The sequence below is a fragment of the Setaria italica genome, chromosome VI (genome assembly GCF_000263155.2).
Source record: "Setaria italica strain Yugu1 chromosome VI, Setaria_italica_v2.0, whole genome shotgun sequence".
NCBI classification, from domain to species: Eukaryota; Viridiplantae; Streptophyta; class Magnoliopsida; order Poales; family Poaceae; genus Setaria; species Setaria italica.
In genome coordinates, this window is record NC_028455.1 from 33,884,889 (window position 1) to 33,902,206 (window position 17,318).

General features: G+C 50.6%; 3 protein-coding genes across 4 annotated transcripts; 2 read left to right on the forward strand and 1 right to left on the reverse strand.

The window, feature by feature from the left end:
- Window positions 1-4,461: 4,461 nt before the first annotated feature.
- Window positions 4,462-7,753, forward strand: LOC101766693 (ACT domain-containing protein ACR6). 2 transcript variants are annotated; one of them, XM_004973955.2, is made up of 7 exons: window positions 4,462-4,850; window positions 5,715-5,760; window positions 5,916-6,030; window positions 6,156-6,223; window positions 6,295-6,933; window positions 7,019-7,123; window positions 7,198-7,753. In XM_004973955.2, the coding sequence occupies exons 1-7, from the start codon at window positions 4,768-4,770 to the stop codon at window positions 7,534-7,536; spliced, it is 1,395 nt and encodes a 464-aa protein (XP_004974012.1). In that variant the 5' UTR covers window positions 4,462-4,767; the 3' UTR covers window positions 7,537-7,753. The 2 variants fall into 2 exon arrangements, with proteins under 2 accessions (XP_004974012.1, XP_004974013.1); XM_004973956.2 differs by having other exon boundaries at window positions 6,298-6,933.
- Window positions 7,754-7,926: 173 nt separating this feature from the next.
- On the reverse strand, window positions 7,927-10,539 carry LOC101767373 (60S ribosomal protein L7a-1). The gene is made up of 7 exons (XM_004973957.3): window positions 10,408-10,539; window positions 10,212-10,259; window positions 9,941-10,139; window positions 8,737-8,906; window positions 8,521-8,649; window positions 8,344-8,436; window positions 7,927-8,258 (listed from the first exon to the last, which is right to left on the reverse strand). Exons 1-7 carry the CDS (start codon window positions 10,408-10,410, stop codon window positions 8,127-8,129), a joined length of 774 nt encoding a protein of 257 aa, XP_004974014.1. The 5' UTR covers window positions 10,411-10,539; the 3' UTR covers window positions 7,927-8,126.
- Window positions 10,540-12,802: 2,263 nt separating this feature from the next.
- On the forward strand, window positions 12,803-16,140 carry LOC101767774. The gene is made up of 6 exons (XM_004973958.4): window positions 12,803-12,950; window positions 13,868-14,128; window positions 14,244-14,350; window positions 14,515-14,647; window positions 14,736-14,930; window positions 15,513-16,140. The coding sequence occupies exons 2-6, from the start codon at window positions 13,877-13,879 to the stop codon at window positions 15,846-15,848; spliced, it is 1,023 nt and encodes a 340-aa protein (XP_004974015.1). The 5' UTR covers window positions 12,803-12,950; window positions 13,868-13,876; the 3' UTR covers window positions 15,849-16,140.
- Window positions 16,141-17,318: the final 1,178 nt, after the last annotated feature.

A 17,318-nucleotide genomic window follows, 5' to 3' on the forward strand; every position in this document is an offset into this window, starting at 1 on the left:
TGCCAATTATGGCTACGGGATTCGGCTGGCTGGTCCCGTTTCTATCCAATCCAATGTTTCGGACATCTGGTGCTGGGCTCTCCAATTCTTTATGGGCTTCCATTCCGGCCTTTTTTTGTGCTACAAGATCCTCATTTTTTATCTGGTGTTGGGCTTCAATCTTCTATATATGTTCGAAACAAGAACAATCCTGATAGTGGTTGACAGAATCTGCTGAGAGACGTCAAGAACAAAAGCGAACATGTTCTGTTCCATCCGCTCCCATCTCGTGGGGCCTTAATCAGATACCACGTCCCCGGAGAATCTTAGTTGTAGCCGGCGTCGAAATGCAATGCAGCTGCGACACGATGCAATCCTGAAAGCCTGAATGGAATATCTCAGTGCCTTCGAGTCTTTGGCACCCACGGCGGAGCGGCATGGATGGATGTTTCAGCGTCGCCGTCAGGCTCGGCGATGCGGACTGATCGCAGGACCGGACGGCAGATCGATATCGACGCCGGGTGATGGAAATGGAGCGCCACCGTCGAGCACGAGCACGGCGCCACTAGCCGCGTCGATCGTGCTGGGTGCCGACTAGCCAGCCATCACCGGCGTGCTGCCTTGTGGCCATCACAGTTAGCACTAGGAGTGACACTGACACATGATCTTGTATAATTTCTTCACTCAGCTCGACCGTTGCCATGCTGCCTTGTGGCCCTCGCAGTTAGCTCTATGAGTACGCGAGATTGTATTCTGACATTCTGAGTGACCTCAGCTAGCTCGTAACGACGACGACTTCGGGTGCCGTCAGTCGTCAGGTATTCAGAGGTGAACTTGTCTAGTTGACGTTCCGCGCAGCGACAGAAGGAAAGTTTACATTCCCAGGCCATTATCGCATGGCAGGCACACGATTCCATCCATTGGCTATAGCAGTGTGATCATGCGCCAAAGATGCAGAGATACACAGAGCACTACTGCAAGTCTGCAAGAGAATCTGAATCCCCCTGGACTCAGGGCGCCGGCCGCCCCCCGGCCCGGTGCTCCCTCCCTCCACAAGTCCAGACTCCAGAGCAAAAGGAGCCAATACGATGAGCAGCTAGTGCTACGCGACTTGCATGCACTAAGAAATGCTCGTCGTCTTTGCATCCTACCACTAGATTATTCCAATTTCCGGTTCTCCTTCACATGCTGAATATGCCTGCAAGCAAGGATCGATTCTGTTTCTCGTGTTGGCCTAGGTTATTGCCACTATCCGAAGGCTCGCACTTCAGACTTCCAAGTTGGGCATACAGCAGCACCTCGTCAACGGCTCAACGCCGTGGAGATGTCGTTGTTCATCACCTAGCTACCCATCAATCATTCACAGTTGGGTACACCGCACACCCCATACACTTGGACAGTTGCACTGACCGGCGTCGTGCTTGTGTTTCAGACTTTGAGTTGCTGTCAGGGATCAGTTTCAGATTTCCTGGTTTCCTCTGCAGTTGCAACTCGCTCCTGTATTGTCCGTCCTAGTCGTCCAAGATATTTGGGAATTGGGATTGAGAGGCTACCGCACTTGGAGAAATTCCCCCAACCAGCGCTGCCCGCGATGGAATCTCGTAAATGCAGCTCGCTGTCCGAGAACAAGTGGTCATTGCCGCCGTTGCCGTCGCGAAATTCTCTCTCGGATTCGCGAGCAAGCTGGAAGACATGTGATTCTCGAGAGCACAACGATCTGATTTGCCGTCAGCTACGGGCTTGCACTTTCTCTTCCCTTTTCTTTCCCCCTGAACCGGTCAAGCCGTCTGAGCAGAGCTTCGACGGGCAGCAGGCAGAAACTCAAGCGCTGCAGAGTCTTCCCCATCCAGAGGGCTGATGAACCTTCATCATCTCACGAATTTGTGCAGAAAATCTGATGAGGTTCCTGCGTGGATCGTTCTGTGAAATTCTTGAGAAATGAAAGCTCTTGCGTTTTCTGACTCATCTCAATCCGTAGCAAGCACTGATCTCTTTTTTTTTTTGAGCAACCTACGGCTGAAACATTTCATTCCATCAAACGGTGTCCCAATTTTGAGGCAAGCACGGCGCCTCTTGGGGAGAATACAGGGGGGAGGAGAGAGCAGAGAGCAAGGAACGGTCTAATTTACATCCAACAGAGATTGGCACCAGGAGCGCAGGGGATCGACGTCGATGCGTCTAGGGGCGCGACACGCCCACGGGGAAACATGCTTGAGCAGCTGGCGGAGAATGTCCTCCGTCGAGAGACAGACGGCGTCGAAGATCATCTTGTTCCTCGCCTTCCAGAGCACCCAGGCGATCGCGAGCGCCGCGGTGTGGGCCGCGATCGGTGGCAAGTCGACAAGGAGGTCGCAGACAGCCTCCATGGCGTCCCGGGCCATCAGCGGAGAAGGACGCCCGGGGAGGAGTCGTGCCCAGAAGAGGTCCAGCCGGGGACAAGCCGCGAAGAGGTGTTCCTCCGTCTCCGGTGAAGGGGCAGTCGGGGGCGTCAAGCGCGCCATGGCGGTGAAGCAGCGCCCTCGTGCGCGTGCGGCCGTGGCGAAGAATCCAGAAGAAGAACCGGACCTTCTTGGGGGCGTAGCAAACCCAGTTGAGTTCGGCCATCGGCGGGTCGCCCACAGGGGTGCGGAGCAAGGCGTAGAAGTCGCCTGCTCGGGCGGCGCTGGAGCTGGGGCCTCGGAGCCACCCCTTCTCTGGACGCGGCGCAAGGGAGACGGAGGCGATGGCGCTGTCGAGGAGGCCCAGTTCCGCCTGGGCAACGGTCGAGAAGCGCGGCTGCAGGAGGTGAGGAGTCATGCCCCCGGCCGGCGTCCACCACTTCCGCCACCGTGACGTCGACGTCGGTGCAATGGGAGTAGAGGGCGGGCAGGACGTCGCTGAGGGGACCCATCTACGTCCAAGTATCGTGCCAGAAGGAGGTGGTGTCCCCGTCCCCCAGCGCCACCTCCGTCAAGCTGCGGTACTGCGGGACGAGGCTCTTGATGTGACTCCAGCACGGCGTGTCCGCCTCCGCCCGGCCACCGTCGTACCAAAATCGGATCCAATCCGCCCAAGGATTACTCTCGCCGGAGAAGCGATTGTGTACATGGCGCAGCAGGAGACTCTTGTTCAGGGTCGCCAAGTCCTCGTCGTCCAAGATATTTGGGCGCGCCGGCCCAGAAGAACCCCTTTCTGGGGCGATCCAGCTTGGCGAGGGTGGAGAGGGGGAGCGGTAGCGCGGACATGGCGTAGATGGCCTGCGCCGTCAGCACGCTCTCCGCCAAGGTGAGCCGCCCAGCCTTGGAGGCAAGCACTGATCTCTGACCATCAGTTTCGTTCGAGAAAGGGTATCTGATCGCAAGTCACAACTCAGTACCTGGATTGATGCGTGTGGATTCAGAGATAGTAGGCACTGTAGTGAAGAACAGAGTAACCGAAAAGTTCCTTACGGTCGCCAACTGAAAGCGGATAAACTAGACCAGCCGACCCCACCGGTGCTGTGACGTGGCCCAACCCCGTACCCTCGCGCCATTCCGGATGAGCCGGCGCGTGACGTGGCCCGCTTCCGCGCCTACCTGACCGGCTGTCCCCGCGCCCTCCCTTATCCATCCGACGCACCCACGAGGAGCTCGGCTCGGCGGCCCACCACGTCACGGTGCCAGCAACGGGTCACCTACTGGCTAGTGGCTACCGGCCGCCATGTGAGAGAAATGCTGGTGCCGACCGTGACGTGGCGCGCGGCGCCCGCGGAGCGGCTCGTCGGAGACCGCCGAACGACGAAGAAGGGGTCCAGGGTGGCATGCCATGCCCTGTGGACAACGTGGAGTGTGCTGCCACGTCGGAGGATACACAACACGATGCGACAAACTCATGATGGCTTGTGCCTTGTACCGTACCGGTCGTGCGTGCAAATGTTTCGCTGTGGGTTATCTATCTTCTTTCAGTTAAAATGAAAAATCTAGTGACCTTGACTTACACCGACCCATTTATCGCTAACCATTGTACTGGTGATTTTTCTAAAAAAAAGTATTGCCAGCCTCTGCAAGTGCACGTCAAGATTTAATCATCTCCGTCGCTGTTGTTTTGTCGCACCGTCTATGGAACTCTTGCCACACCCACACATACCTTTTTCTCCCTTCATTTTTATTTTATTTATAAGGTATGGTACCGGCTTGGCACGGTCTTCCAATTCCAAAATACACTTTGATTATCCATTTATCTTATATTATATTATTCATGATCATAAGATTATGATCATTGTAGTGAGTATATTTGATTATAAATTGAACCATATAAAATTTACATTATAAAAATAAAAAATGATAGTTAAATATTAGTAAAAAATTGTAAAGTTTGAATCTTAATATACGTGTGCTTTCGAATAAAAATGGAGGAAGTAATATGTAACCATTTTACGCCCCGAACATTGCAAAATTGTCATTTCAGAAAAAGTACTTCTACGCATCCAGAAAAGATCCTCCTGCCGCGGCTCCCGTCTATAAGCCGCGGCTCGTGGAGGACGACGACGACCAGCAGGCCGGTCACTCCCCCAAGGCAACTTGGCGGCAGACTGCCTTTACTCCCGCGCCGTGTCCCTCGCGCTCTGTCCTCTCCTCTCCTCGGCCGCCGGCCTCCCCCCGCGCCGCTGTCCCCTCCTCCTCTCGCGAGGTCTCTTCTTCCCTACGACTCGAAGTCCTCGGCTATTCGCCTTCACCTGCAGATAAAGCGGGTGGTTGGCTTGGAAGCCTCGCGGTGGTCAGGGTATCGACTCTATCAAGGGAGGCGCGCGGCGTGTTCTGCTCTGCGGCCATGGTTAGGTGCGTGGAGATGGTGGCGGAGGAGGAGGACGACGACGAGTACGCCAAGTTGGTCCGGAGGATGAACCCACCGAGGTACGATCACTTGTTCAGTAGCAGTCTTACCTGGCAGGTTGGCGTTGCCAGCCTCGGACTACGCCGTCTGGATTTGCTTACAGTTTTGCTGCCTCCCCCCGTTCTGTTTTAGATAGCTGATTGTCGTTCGTGCGTGGGCGTTGGTGAGCGCAAAGTTCGCTTCTGCTCTTTATTTTTCCGGCGTCAGTTCCTGCAAATTTTTGTAGGAGTTAAGCGATGCATCACAGTTGTAGCTGGACGGATTTGGATCAGTCTATATCGTTCATTCATCAATAATAGTTACTGATATCTGAATCGCTGCCTGCTTGGGATTTTGACATGTTTCTTTGCACTTTAATACCCCCTGCTCTGTTCATGGGATCCGTCTATGCGAATCCTCAGTCACTCGTAGGATTCCAGTTTACTATTCACAGTCACTCTTTGCATTCTGCTGGATTATTCAGTCACCCAATCTGGATTAGATTGTGTACTGAGTGACTGACTTGTGTATCCAAGTAGTTCATGTAAACGCAAAAACCTCATGAAAATTCCATTTCATCCTTTTTAGGAACAAATTAAGTTTCATATTATTCCTCAAAAAAAAAGATCATGTTGCTCTTGCTCCGTACATGGCTGCCTTTATCGCCTTTTATTCCTTGCCTTATTCCTACCACCTCTGCCATGATGTCCAAAGACAAGAGGAGCCCTTTCAGATTCCCCCTCTCCTTTTGGCAAAGGCTATATGGAATCTTTGATTCCTTTGCGGCCTCTTCAAGATGCTTTACTTATTACTACTATAAAACCACCCCTCTAATCAACTTCCAAAACCTGACTGTTTGCTAATAAGCTGCTAATCCTCATTGCCTACTGTGCTGTTCCTTGCAGAGTTGTGATAGACAATGACTCGTGCAACAACGCAACCGTCATCCGGGTGAGATTGGACTTCACTTTCATGGAGGACCATGCTGCTAACTACATTTCAACATCTAGCTAACCGCTCTACCTTTCTCGTTCGTGGCCTGAAAAACTTTTGTAGTTTGTACTAAATATCAATTAATAAGTGATGGACCTTTTCTTTCATGCCAGGTTGATAGGGTCAAGAAGCATGGCATTTTACTGGAGGCAGTCCAAGTCCTTGTCGATCTCAACCTCGTCATCACGAAGGCGTATATTTCTTCGGATGGCAACTGGTTCATGGATGGTACTAGTAGTAGTTAAAAGCCTCCCAGTTTTTCTGAATTTGACTTGCAACTTGCAAGGAATATGTTTGGTTGTTTGACTTGTCATGATGAAAATTTTTGGTTTCTTTGTTCATGTCGCGTTCAGTGTTCAATGTGACTGATCAGGACGGGAGTAAGCTTCAGAATAGGGAGGTCATTGAACATATTCAGAAAGTAAGCGTGCACTTACTGATTAATAACTCTGATGTAAACTCTTCAAGATGCCTGACCTTGCTGATCTTCAGCAGTGCCTAGAATCAGAAGACTACCTTGCGTTGCCGGCAATCGGGCTAAAGGATGGAGCTGCGCCGTCAGAGGATCAGTCCACCTCTATCGAGCTGACCGGCACTGACCGGCCGGGCCTGCTGTCGGAGGTGTGCGCCGTGCTGGCCTCCCTGAGCTGCAACATCGTGAAGGCCGAGGTGTGGACGCACGAGAGGCGCGCCGCCGCGGTGATCCAGATCACCGACGAGGCCACCGGGCTCGCCATCCGCGACGCGGGCCGGCTGTCCAAGGTGCAGGAGCTTCTCCGCAACGTGATGCAGGGCGACGGCACCGCCCGGAGAGGAGGCGGCAGCACGTGCACAGGCGGCGTGTCCGTGGGCGCGGCGCGCGCGGAGAGGCGCCTGCATAAGCTGATGCTCGACGACGGTGCCGGTGGTAGTGCCGGCGAGGAGGCTGTCGACGGCGAGGACCGGTGCGGCAAGGCGAGGCCCAAGGTCGCCGTGATGGACTGCACGGAGAGGCAGTACACGGTGGTGATCCTGCAGTGCCGGGACCGGCCGAAGCTGCTGTTCGACACGCTGTGCGCGCTCACCGACCTGCAGTACGTCGTGTTCCACGGCACCGTCGACGCCGAGAGAGGGAGCAAGGAGGCCTACCAAGTACGTTTCCCCTCTCACAGAAAACCATTGTCGACACGACAAGAATGTTCACCGGCAGCTCATCGTCTCCCCGGCGTGGTTGCAGGAGTACTACATACGGCACGTCGACGGGTACCCGGTGCGCTCCGACGCCGAGCGGACCCGCCTCGTCCGGTGCCTCGAGGCCGCCGTCGAGCGGCGAGCTTCCGACGTACGAACACTCACACCCTCCTATGCGTTCCTCGCCATGGCAAGTGACACCATTGTTGGCAATTGGTTGAGCAGGGATTGGAGCTGGAGGTGAGGACGGAGGACAGGGTGGGCCTGCTGTCGGAGATCACGCGCGTGTTCCGGGAGAATAGCCTGTCCATCATCCGCGCGGCGATCGCGACCAGGGACGGCAGGGCGGAGGACACGTTCTACGTGTCGGACGCGTACGGCAACCCCGTCGACGGCCGGACCGTGGACGCGGTGGGCGAGCAGCTCGGGCACGCCGTGCTGCGGGTGAAGCGCGGCGGCGGTGGCCGCGGCCCGCCCGTGGCCGAGGGCGGCGCGGTGTCCGTCCTGGGCAGCCTGCTGAAGGGCTCGTTCCAGGGTCTCAGGCTGATCAGGTCCTATTCATAATCCAAGGATTCTGATTAGTTACACGACCGGGCAGTGCTTTGTGGTTTGTACATACAAATCTGACGTAGGTTAGGGAATAATGAAGCAGAAGGGCGTGGATGCTGCATTGTACATTTGCACAGGAAGTCACATGTCATTACCAGCATTATTGTGAATTAGCAATACAATTACAGGTTAGCAGAAATTTAGCCATTTCATGAGGCCATTTAACGAGGAATCCATGAGGTACTGGGAATTAGCAATACAGTTACAAGTTAGCAGAAATTTAGCACGTTCTATGAAGGCCTATGTGAATAATGCCGCCAATGGCACATGTTCAGGCGAACATGATGTTTTCCATTATAACAGAGCCTGTACGTCATGCTAACATGAACTCTGCAGTAATGCGCATAAATATAAGCGAGAGATTCGTTACTGATATAGAAGTTGGAGTCATATTAACTAACCAGCGCTGAACAAAAACTTTGAATTCTTACAAGGTTTTCTTTCTAGCACGTCTCAGGAGCAAAACTCTCAAAACCAGATCAGACAACCACAATATGATTGCACACGATCGGGAGAAGTACAAGATAAATATAACAGGACGGGATTTAGGTCATCCGCTGAGCAGCCTCCTTGGCGAGCAGCTTTTCCCTGGCCTTGGTTTTCGCCTGCGATTTGGAGCCCATGATACCACCACCCCACTTCTTCCTGACCTCATCAAACTTGTCGTTGAAGTTTGCCTGGGAGTGAATCAAGGTCCAGTCAGTACACAAGGCAATAGCACAAAATTAGAACATTCAGAAAAGCATACTCATAGCATCCAACCTTAATAGCCTCCAGGATCTTGCTGAACTCAAGTTTGTCCTCATTCTTAACAGTGGTCAGGCAGAGAACAGATGCGGTCTTCTTGTGAACGATCTACAGCAGAATTACTATGAGCTTCCATTTTTTTCAGACCCCTTCAACATTTAACAAGCAAAAGAAAGGTGGTAGGGTTAATACCGATCCAAGGCGTGCTTTTCCCTTGACAATGCAGTATGGAACCTCCATTTTCCTGCAGAGGGCTGGGAGCCACACAACCAGCTCAATCGGATCAACATCATGAGCTATGACAACCAGCTGGGCCTTGCTCTGCAAAAAGGAATAAGTAAGAAACATAACTTTGTGGCCAAATGCAAAACTCTGCTATCACTGGAAGAACCAAATGGGTGTGCATACCTGCTCAATGAGGTAAGTCACATGGTTAAGGCCATACTTCACAACAATTGGTTTCTTCGCCTCAACAGTTTTCCCTTCAGTTTCAGCCTGGGCCCTCTTCAAAAGCCTCTCCTTCTTGGCAGCTTTGTCCTCGGGGCGGTACTTAAGAAGCATCTTGAACAAGTTTGTTGCTGAAATGGAAAATCAGAGAGAAAGCAAGTTATAACTAATGCAAAAGTACCGATGGATCTAAAGTAATTTTTAGCTTGAATAAAATCCAGCTAAGAGATGATGATTGATTGATAATGTCTATCATATCAATTGTTTAAAAAATGTTATAATGGCATCAGGCAAGCCTATATCAGTATGGATTGCATTGTGACAGGAAGCAAGCAGAAAAAATTTGAAGAAAGACTGGTTTGCAAGTGACTCACAAGGATTCACCTAAACATGTGATGACCACAAACTTCAACCACATGTAATTATTAGCAGTCGGACAACAGATACGTTCGAAATTGACTGTACCCATACACATTTTCAGAAATATTTGCAGTACATAAGCAATCAAACTTTGACTATCAGAATTTCAAATATTTTCAATGACACAACATAGTACTGTCCTGTTTGGAAAATCTGTCTACTTTTACAGCCAAATGTCAGAATTGAAAGAACTTTAGATGAACAAGAGTTAGTCCAAACCCTACCTAAGATAATGAAACACTATTGAGGTCACGCAAACATGACAAAACAATAATCTATTCTCTGACCCATTCATGTTTCATCATGATACAAATAACTCATATTACTTTAACATATTTCTAGAGTTCAAAGGGTTTGACTGCAGGTAGCTACTCTGAATTGAACATTTGATAATCTTAGATGAAGAAAAGTTCTTTTGAACCCTTCATACACAGTATAATTAAACACTATTGAGGTTCAGCAGATATGTGAACATGAACTTTTACCGATTCTCTATACTGTTCATATTCAGCTAAGATACAACCAATTCATATCCTACTTTTTTATAGGAATCCATATCCTACTGTTAGAAGGATGCAGTCCCAATCAATACCCAGTATAGTGCTCATACACTAACCTATCAAATCGCAGACTGCAAAGCCCTTGCAGTGCTACTCAAGGCATTAATATTTAACGTCTCAGCAAAGCCAACCTTTCTTCTAGCACCTAACTGGAAAAGCTGCAATGGACGGGACGAGAAACATACCAAGGTTCTTGTCGAGGGTACGGGTGAACTGGTTGAGCGCCGGGGGCACCTTGAGGCGCTGCTTGAGGATGCGGCGCTGGCGCTGGATGCGCACAACCTTGGGCCACTTGACGAAGCGGTGGAGGTCCTTCTTGGGCGGCAGCGCACCGCCGATCCCGAACTGCTTCGGCCTCTTCTCGAAGAGCGGGTTCGTCACCACCTGCACCGACCAAACCCCATCAGCAAATCAAATCAAAATAAGCACAATAGATTGCACGAATCAGTGGCTTACTGTCTTCTTCTTGGCGGGAACAGGCGCCTTGCCTCCTCTCTTCGGAGCCTGCAAGATTCAATTCGAGGATAATTAGGATCAAGATCCATGGCAGCCTTAAAAGTATCACGAGATGGCTAGAAATTCCATTGCTGATCACAGCAAGGGGGTGGCAACAAGAGCAGGTGAGGGAACCAAACTAAAGAGAGGCGCGTACCATTTTGCCGGCGGCTGCTGCGAGCGAGCGGAGCGGCGGCGGCGGGGAGGAAGAGGCGAGTGGTGGCGGCGGCGGTAGCTTTGAAGCCGGGCGGTGCCTTTATAAGAGCGGCTCCGGAGCCACGTGGGCGCGTCTGGATCGTTGGATTCGGCGTGATGGAGGCTTGGTGGGCTTTTACCCGTCCATTCTGTGGATTAGGGTTTTCGCGGTCACGTTTGGGCCGAAGCGGCCCATGCAGAGCGAATGCAGCGACCGTGTTAGACGGGCTGGGCCGAAAGTTGTATGCGACTGAGCCGGGCTGAATTACCAACTCGTTAGCCAGCAGGCCGCCGCCAGCATACCGGCCGGCGACCGTGACTCGCCGCCGGCGTCCAAACGGCCGGCCGGCAGACGGCACCTCATTTCCTCCGCCCGGGTCGTGGAAGTAGTGAGCTCACCGCGACGCGGGCCCACTCCGTCGTCTCCACTTGGCTGCCACGTGGCCTCTGCCTTGGTGCGAGCAGAGGGGTCGTTCTCCGGGTGGACTTGTACCAACCCGCAACCGCCGCGCCCCCCATTAATCACTCCCCCCGAGTTCTCCGATTTTCCAAACTGAGCCAGCGCCCCAATAGACGGCCACCTCAAACGGAAGGGGATCCCCCTAATTATTGCCAGAATTATTTTTGGAATCCAATGTAGTGTTTGCGCTCAGGCCCTGTACATAATCACAATTTTGCAGAACACTACACATGTAGATGGTAGAGGAAAGACCTAGTAATTTGCTGAAGGTAGCACTGTTGGTCTTGGACTCCCGCGGAGCTGTCTCAAACACTGAATAGTAATGTACTCCCTCCGTCCCACGGTCATTTTGTATTCATAACTATTAGCGTGTATCTAAATATAGTGTATATCTATATGTGTAGCAAAATTTATGAATTTAGAAATGTCAAAATGATTTATAATTTGGAACGGGAGGTGACGGTGGTCCAGCACCAAGAGCGGTATCCGGAGGAATACGTAGGAATTCAAGAGGTATTTAGGGGAGTTAGTATATGATTTTGCTAAGAGAGTTTTTTGGAAAGTTCAGGCCGCTCGGAAGCGTAACACCTTATGTCCTATATGTTGTGTTGCCAGAGCTGTCTGTCTTGCTTGTACGAGAGTCGGTCTTTTATAGACCAGGCCTAAAGGGAGACTGGTTGGGGCGAGCCTTGCATCCCAATCCATCCTTTTACATTGTGCGTGTGAACACGGCGGCCCAATGGCCGTCCTCCTTACTACAATTCTTCTAACGCGTCATCCACCTGCCCTTACGCCTTCTTGCCTTGGTACGCATGGCACCAGAGCACCCCATCCAAGTCCTCTGTATATCAATCTTCATATTTTACCATCTTACTTTGGTAATCGTTACTTCTCTCAGTCCGAACCCACTATCACGGGTCAACGGGCGATGAACCTAGCTCCCGGGATCCCTCTTGGGAGGCCTTCTCCTCTTCCAGGTCTGCAAGGTGGCCCCACCTCCTAGCAGAGCTCCCGGAGGCCTTTGCAGCCTCCCAGGTCCGCCTAGTGGCCCACCCTTCTAGCGGAGGGCAGCCGGGAGCTCTTGACATGAGGGCGGCGCTCGCGTCTATTGGACGAGACGGCTGAGGCCGTCGGTCCCCGAGGCATCCAGGCACGTCTCATCAAATGTAATGATAGTGTTTTTACGGGGACGGGGCGCCGGCTGACGGCCTACCTCGACTGCGCGCTTTTCTTTCGTCAGGATGCGCCATTGCTTTGCTTAGCTTGGAAGCAAATTTTTCCGGGCAGCTTCTCAGGAGGCCTCCTCAGTGTACCGCTCCCTTTGTGTGGGCCTTCAGTGGGTCCCATAATGTGGAGGTGGTATTTCCGAGGCCCTTCCTGGGTTTCGGATTCGCAGGGTCCATCTCCTCCACTAGGCTTTACGTGGTGGAAACCTCACGGGTCCCACTTGTAAGTGCCTTCTCGGGGACCCCATTCCCTTAGGGCTGAAAGAGAGGGAGTAGGTCACAAGATGTTCTTCGATGAATTCTGTTTGATTTCTCCTCCACGACAAGGTAAATGTTCATCAACAAGACTTAGCTGACGAGTGACGATGGAGCATCGATAACATCGGATATCCATGAACTTTTCTAGTTGGATTGATTTTATAGATGCTGATGATTTTCAAGATGTTTCACTTGTTTCTTCTACCTCACACATGCTCAGAGAACAAAGTGAGGGGTAGCACATGACACATGCTAGCTGACACGGAGATACTGTTCCAATGCACCTGTGCATGCGCAAACATAACATGTGGTCATGTGAGTGACACACACAGCAGGAACAAAGGTGATATCCCAATTGCACAGGGTCCTGGATGCAATTCCGGCAGACCAAGTCCAGAGCGCAGCAACAGCAACAGGACACCGTCTCCGCGGCAGGCAGGCAGCAGTATAACTCGACGCCACCCCCGTTCAGTCGCAGCAGCCCAAGCCCAGAGACGGCAGACGCCGCCGCTCCGCCCGCCGCCCTCCTTCTCCGCCGCCGCCGCTGCGCTCCCGTCCCAGGTAACCCTCCCATCCCCTCCCCTCTCGTCCCGTCCCCCAATTGCTCGTCGCGATCTCGCGTCCCGCGCCCACGCGGCATTCACCGCCAACGCGGATCTGGGCTGCGAGCCCCGGTTTCGCGTGTGAATTCGTCGGGTGGTGGTCCCGGTTGGGGATTGCCGGCGCCGGAATCGCGTGGGTGTCCCGCAGTGGATCTAGGGGGTGGAAGTGGAGAGCTGCGGGAGTGAGGGCTCGCCTCGTCGCCGGCGACCTAGTCGCCGTCGACGGGTCACAGCAAGCATGAGGACTGAGGAGTCACCTCACCCGCGACTAGAGTGGAGACGCGTCTCGCTTCGCAGCGTACTCTGCTTGTACTGGTAGTGGTCGGGGCTGTGGGGACTCCCACCTGGCTGCGTCCGTGGGCAATCAAATCCAATTCCGCTCTCACTCCATTCATTTACTTGCGGATTTGTGTGGCGCGTGTAGTTTCTATCCAAGGTGCTGTTACTGTTAAATTTTCCAAACATTTTTGCGGATCACTTGAGACTTGACTGTGTTAGAGTCGCTGTAACTTAAGTTGTTCTGGCCTAAGCCTTGGGAGAGATCTGCTACTTGTGGAATTCAGTGTAGTGAGAGCTGACCGAGATCCACATTGTGGCTTTGGATTATCATCTGTGTCATTGGGTATGCTTTTGTGACTGACTAGCTTCTGATGATGATTGATCTGGTGGAACTATTAAGTACTAGCTTCCATTTTGTTATACTTGATTGTTGCATGGAATGGTTTGTCTACACTCTGTACTGTCTATTTATGGATAATACTCCAATGAATCACCAGAAATACTCCGTTAACTATTTTCATCCATACCTGTTAGGAGGGGACTGAATTTTGGTTGTGTTTGTTCTTAAGTGCCTTTTTCTGTCAATAATCCGTGCAGCGTGTGAATATGTCAGCGAGCGCTTTGAAAGATCTCAATATTTCTCAGCCAGCGGACCTGGAGAACGGAAAAGACAGGTCTATGAAATCCTGCATCAGCAAGCCTGTGTTGAATGGCAGCAAATGTGCCAACAAGGAAGAAAATGCTCCGTCTGCTTGCCCTGATGCTGTGACTAATGGAAATGAGGCTGGAAATGCAGACGTAGAGTACATTGATTCTGAGAATCTAGTAGATCTCCCAGATGCTGATGCAACTCTCAGTGTATGGCTCTGCCCGCTTATTTATGTTATTTTGTTGGACAGATTGACTTCTTCCCCCCCTTTTTTTTTAATTCTAGTCAAAGCTAAGTTATTATCATTTCTATTATTTTGAACAGACCTTAGTTAAAAGGTTGGATTCAAAGGACTGGGTTATGACATGTGAAGCACTCAACAACGTTCGTCAATTGGCAATATATCACAAGGAAAGATTGCAGGAGCTGCTGTAAGTCCCCCACCCCACATCATCTGCACTAGAAATGTGTCCCCTTTGGAACAATCCTTATGATATCATCTGGTAGACTGGAACCACTTATTCAATGCTAGTCAGCCCAGTGATATAGTATTGCATGGCATCTCCTTTTGATTTATGAACTATTTGAAATGCAGGGAGCCTCTAGTTCCTCTTATTGTGAAATCTGTGAAGAATCCAAGAAGTGCTGTCTGCAAAACAGCACTAATGACTTGTGCTGACATCTTTAAGGCCTATGGTGACCTAATTGTTGATTCAATTGATCCACTGGTGTGTATTGCTATTCGGATGTGCTATTTATAGTTTCCTCTATCAACTACAAAGTCTCTGAAAACATGTTTTCCGTCGATGTTCACAGCTAGTGCAATTGTTTCTAAAAGCGTCACAAGATAAACGCTTTGTCTGTGAAGCGGCTGAGGCAGCTCTTATATCGTTGACAAGTTGGATCTCCCCTTCAGTACTGTTACCGAGAATGCAGCCCTACCTCAAGAACAGGAATCCACGGATTCGAGCAAAAGCATCAGTGTGTTTCAGCAAGAGTGTACCTCGCCTTGTAAGTGAAACTCCTTGCCCCAAAATTTCTTTATAGTTGCAGCTTCTGTAGCCCCAATTTTAGTGTAAAGAAACTTAAGATAGGAAAAACGTTATTTTATGAAGATTTGAGTTTGCTTATCTGATGTCCCAAGTGGTCAATCAGGTAGATAGTAATAATTTAGTGTCCTTGCGTACTTGTCTTCTCCACTCGTGAGCCTGGTTAGAGTCCAATATATTCCAGATCATTTTCAGATATACTTTGATTCTTCGATGTATGCTATGAGCATTGAACCTCCTGTGTCATAAAGTGGAGCTGGGTGAGCCAAATAATTAGCTTGTCAATGTGTTAGAGATTTGAAATGACTGAGAATATGAAGATGGAAGGTGCATATTTAGCTGTAGGTTGTATGTTTAAAATAGCTTCACGCCTTAACCTGTATTTTGCTGTCATCTTTAATAGGGCAACAGTAAATGGAGGTTGAATACATCAGTTTGTGTACTTTAAGATCTGCATGCACCAACAAATATTGGTTCTTCCGCATGTGAGGGATACATCGTTACTCTTGTTGTTTTACAACAATAATGCTTTCCTTTTGTGCAGGATGTGGAGGGAATCAAAGAGTACGGAATGGATAAGCTCATCCAGATTGCAGCTACCCAACTTAGTGACCAGCTTCCGGAATCAAGGGAGGCTGCTCGCAACCTGGCACTGGAACTACAGGTGCTCTACGAGAAATCCCAGGCCTGTCTCCCCCCGGTGTGTGTTGGCGAACCTTCTGCCTCACCAGATGCTGAATCATGGGAGGCTTTCTGCCAGTCCAAGCTTTCTGCCTTAAGCGCCCAAGCCATCCTCCGTGTCACCTCTACTACTCCAAAAGAGGGTGCCCCTGCTGGTGTCACTTCTGCTCCAAAAGAAGGCGTGGCTGTGGGTTGCTAGCACAAGGACTTAGTAGATGCAACGAGAATGCGATTTTCCATCCAGATCACCTTTTTTTTTTTGCTGTACATGCTTATGGTTGGTCCTTTGTTACATCCAATCGGGAATTTGTTGATCGTCGGTTTGAGAGTGTTCAGGTGTGACCCCCCGCGGTGTTAATATCGGTGCGAGATATATCCGTTATAGTTGACTGTATAATCATTTCGTTCCACTACTTGGTATTGGTTGGTCAGGTGAATGTAGAATTTCTTCCACGGTTCAATGTTATACGGTCCTTTCTTTTCCCCCCTTCTGGTACCGGTTCTGTTATCTTGAAGGAAAGTGGCTTTCTTTTGTTGCTCTTATATTGCAGAATTTGATTTTCATTCCTGTATCTGGCAACCAGTTCACATAGAGCATGTTTCTGCTGTTTGCTTTCACTGTGAACTCAAAAATGCCATCCCGTGCAGTTGTGCTACCGAGAAGATACTGCCAGGTGATATTGGCATGCCGCTGTTAGTTGGTGCCTTGGTGGTTGTCGGTTTGACAGTAGAGCTGCGTAAATGCATCATCTGTTACTGTGGGCATTGCGCTATCTGAACTCAAATGTAGGCATCCGTTCCATGTCTATGTGATTGCCAAATGCCAATTGGTGCTTCTATCCCTACTGTGTTCCTGAAAAACCGCTAAATGAGTCAGTAAAAACAACTACTGCTGGCAAACTCGTAGCTCCGTTTGAAAGCAGGATTCAACGTAATGTTTGCAAAATTTCGGAACTCTGTGTGTTGGACCGGGCGAAACATGGTAGAATCGCCAATCATACAAGCAACCACGGCTACTTTTTTATCCCACACAAGACATAAGCACCGCGCCGACTCATCAAGTTTGCATTGCATTTGCATCCACCCTATACCCTCGACGAAGTCCAAATTTACCGTGACAGATCTCAATTTTTCTTTTTTGAAATAATGCGAAAGTGTTTTTCGTACAGCATTTGTTTGCCGAGCTTTGAGCTTCGTCCGAGACTTCCGGACTGTTAGGGTGCGTTTGGTTCGAGGGACGAAGTGGGACGGGACGGGACGATCCCACTTCATCCCGTGTTTGGTTTGGAGACAGGTGGGATGGGGACATCCCTATGAGGGAATATACCCTCAAGATGATTCAGGGACCATGTATAGATTAGTGCTGCGTAATAAGCTGGCTGTTTAACTACACGGCGGGGACCTTGCTAATGCTGAGGGCTTTTTTTTGCTCTTTTTTACCTGCGGCGTGCGTGGAAAGACAGATGCACTACCAGTAGTGTGCAAAGTGCAAGCCCCTTGCAGGGGTGGTGGAGCTGCTTGCTTTCTGCCTTGCATGCTCAAAAGAAACCGGGACCGCCCCACATTGACACACCCCCGAACGTCGTCGCGCTGGAATAATTGGGGGCACAAAGATGGTTTCCGGGGCAACCACTTACCTCAATCGGCATGACAAGCCCGGGAGCTTTGC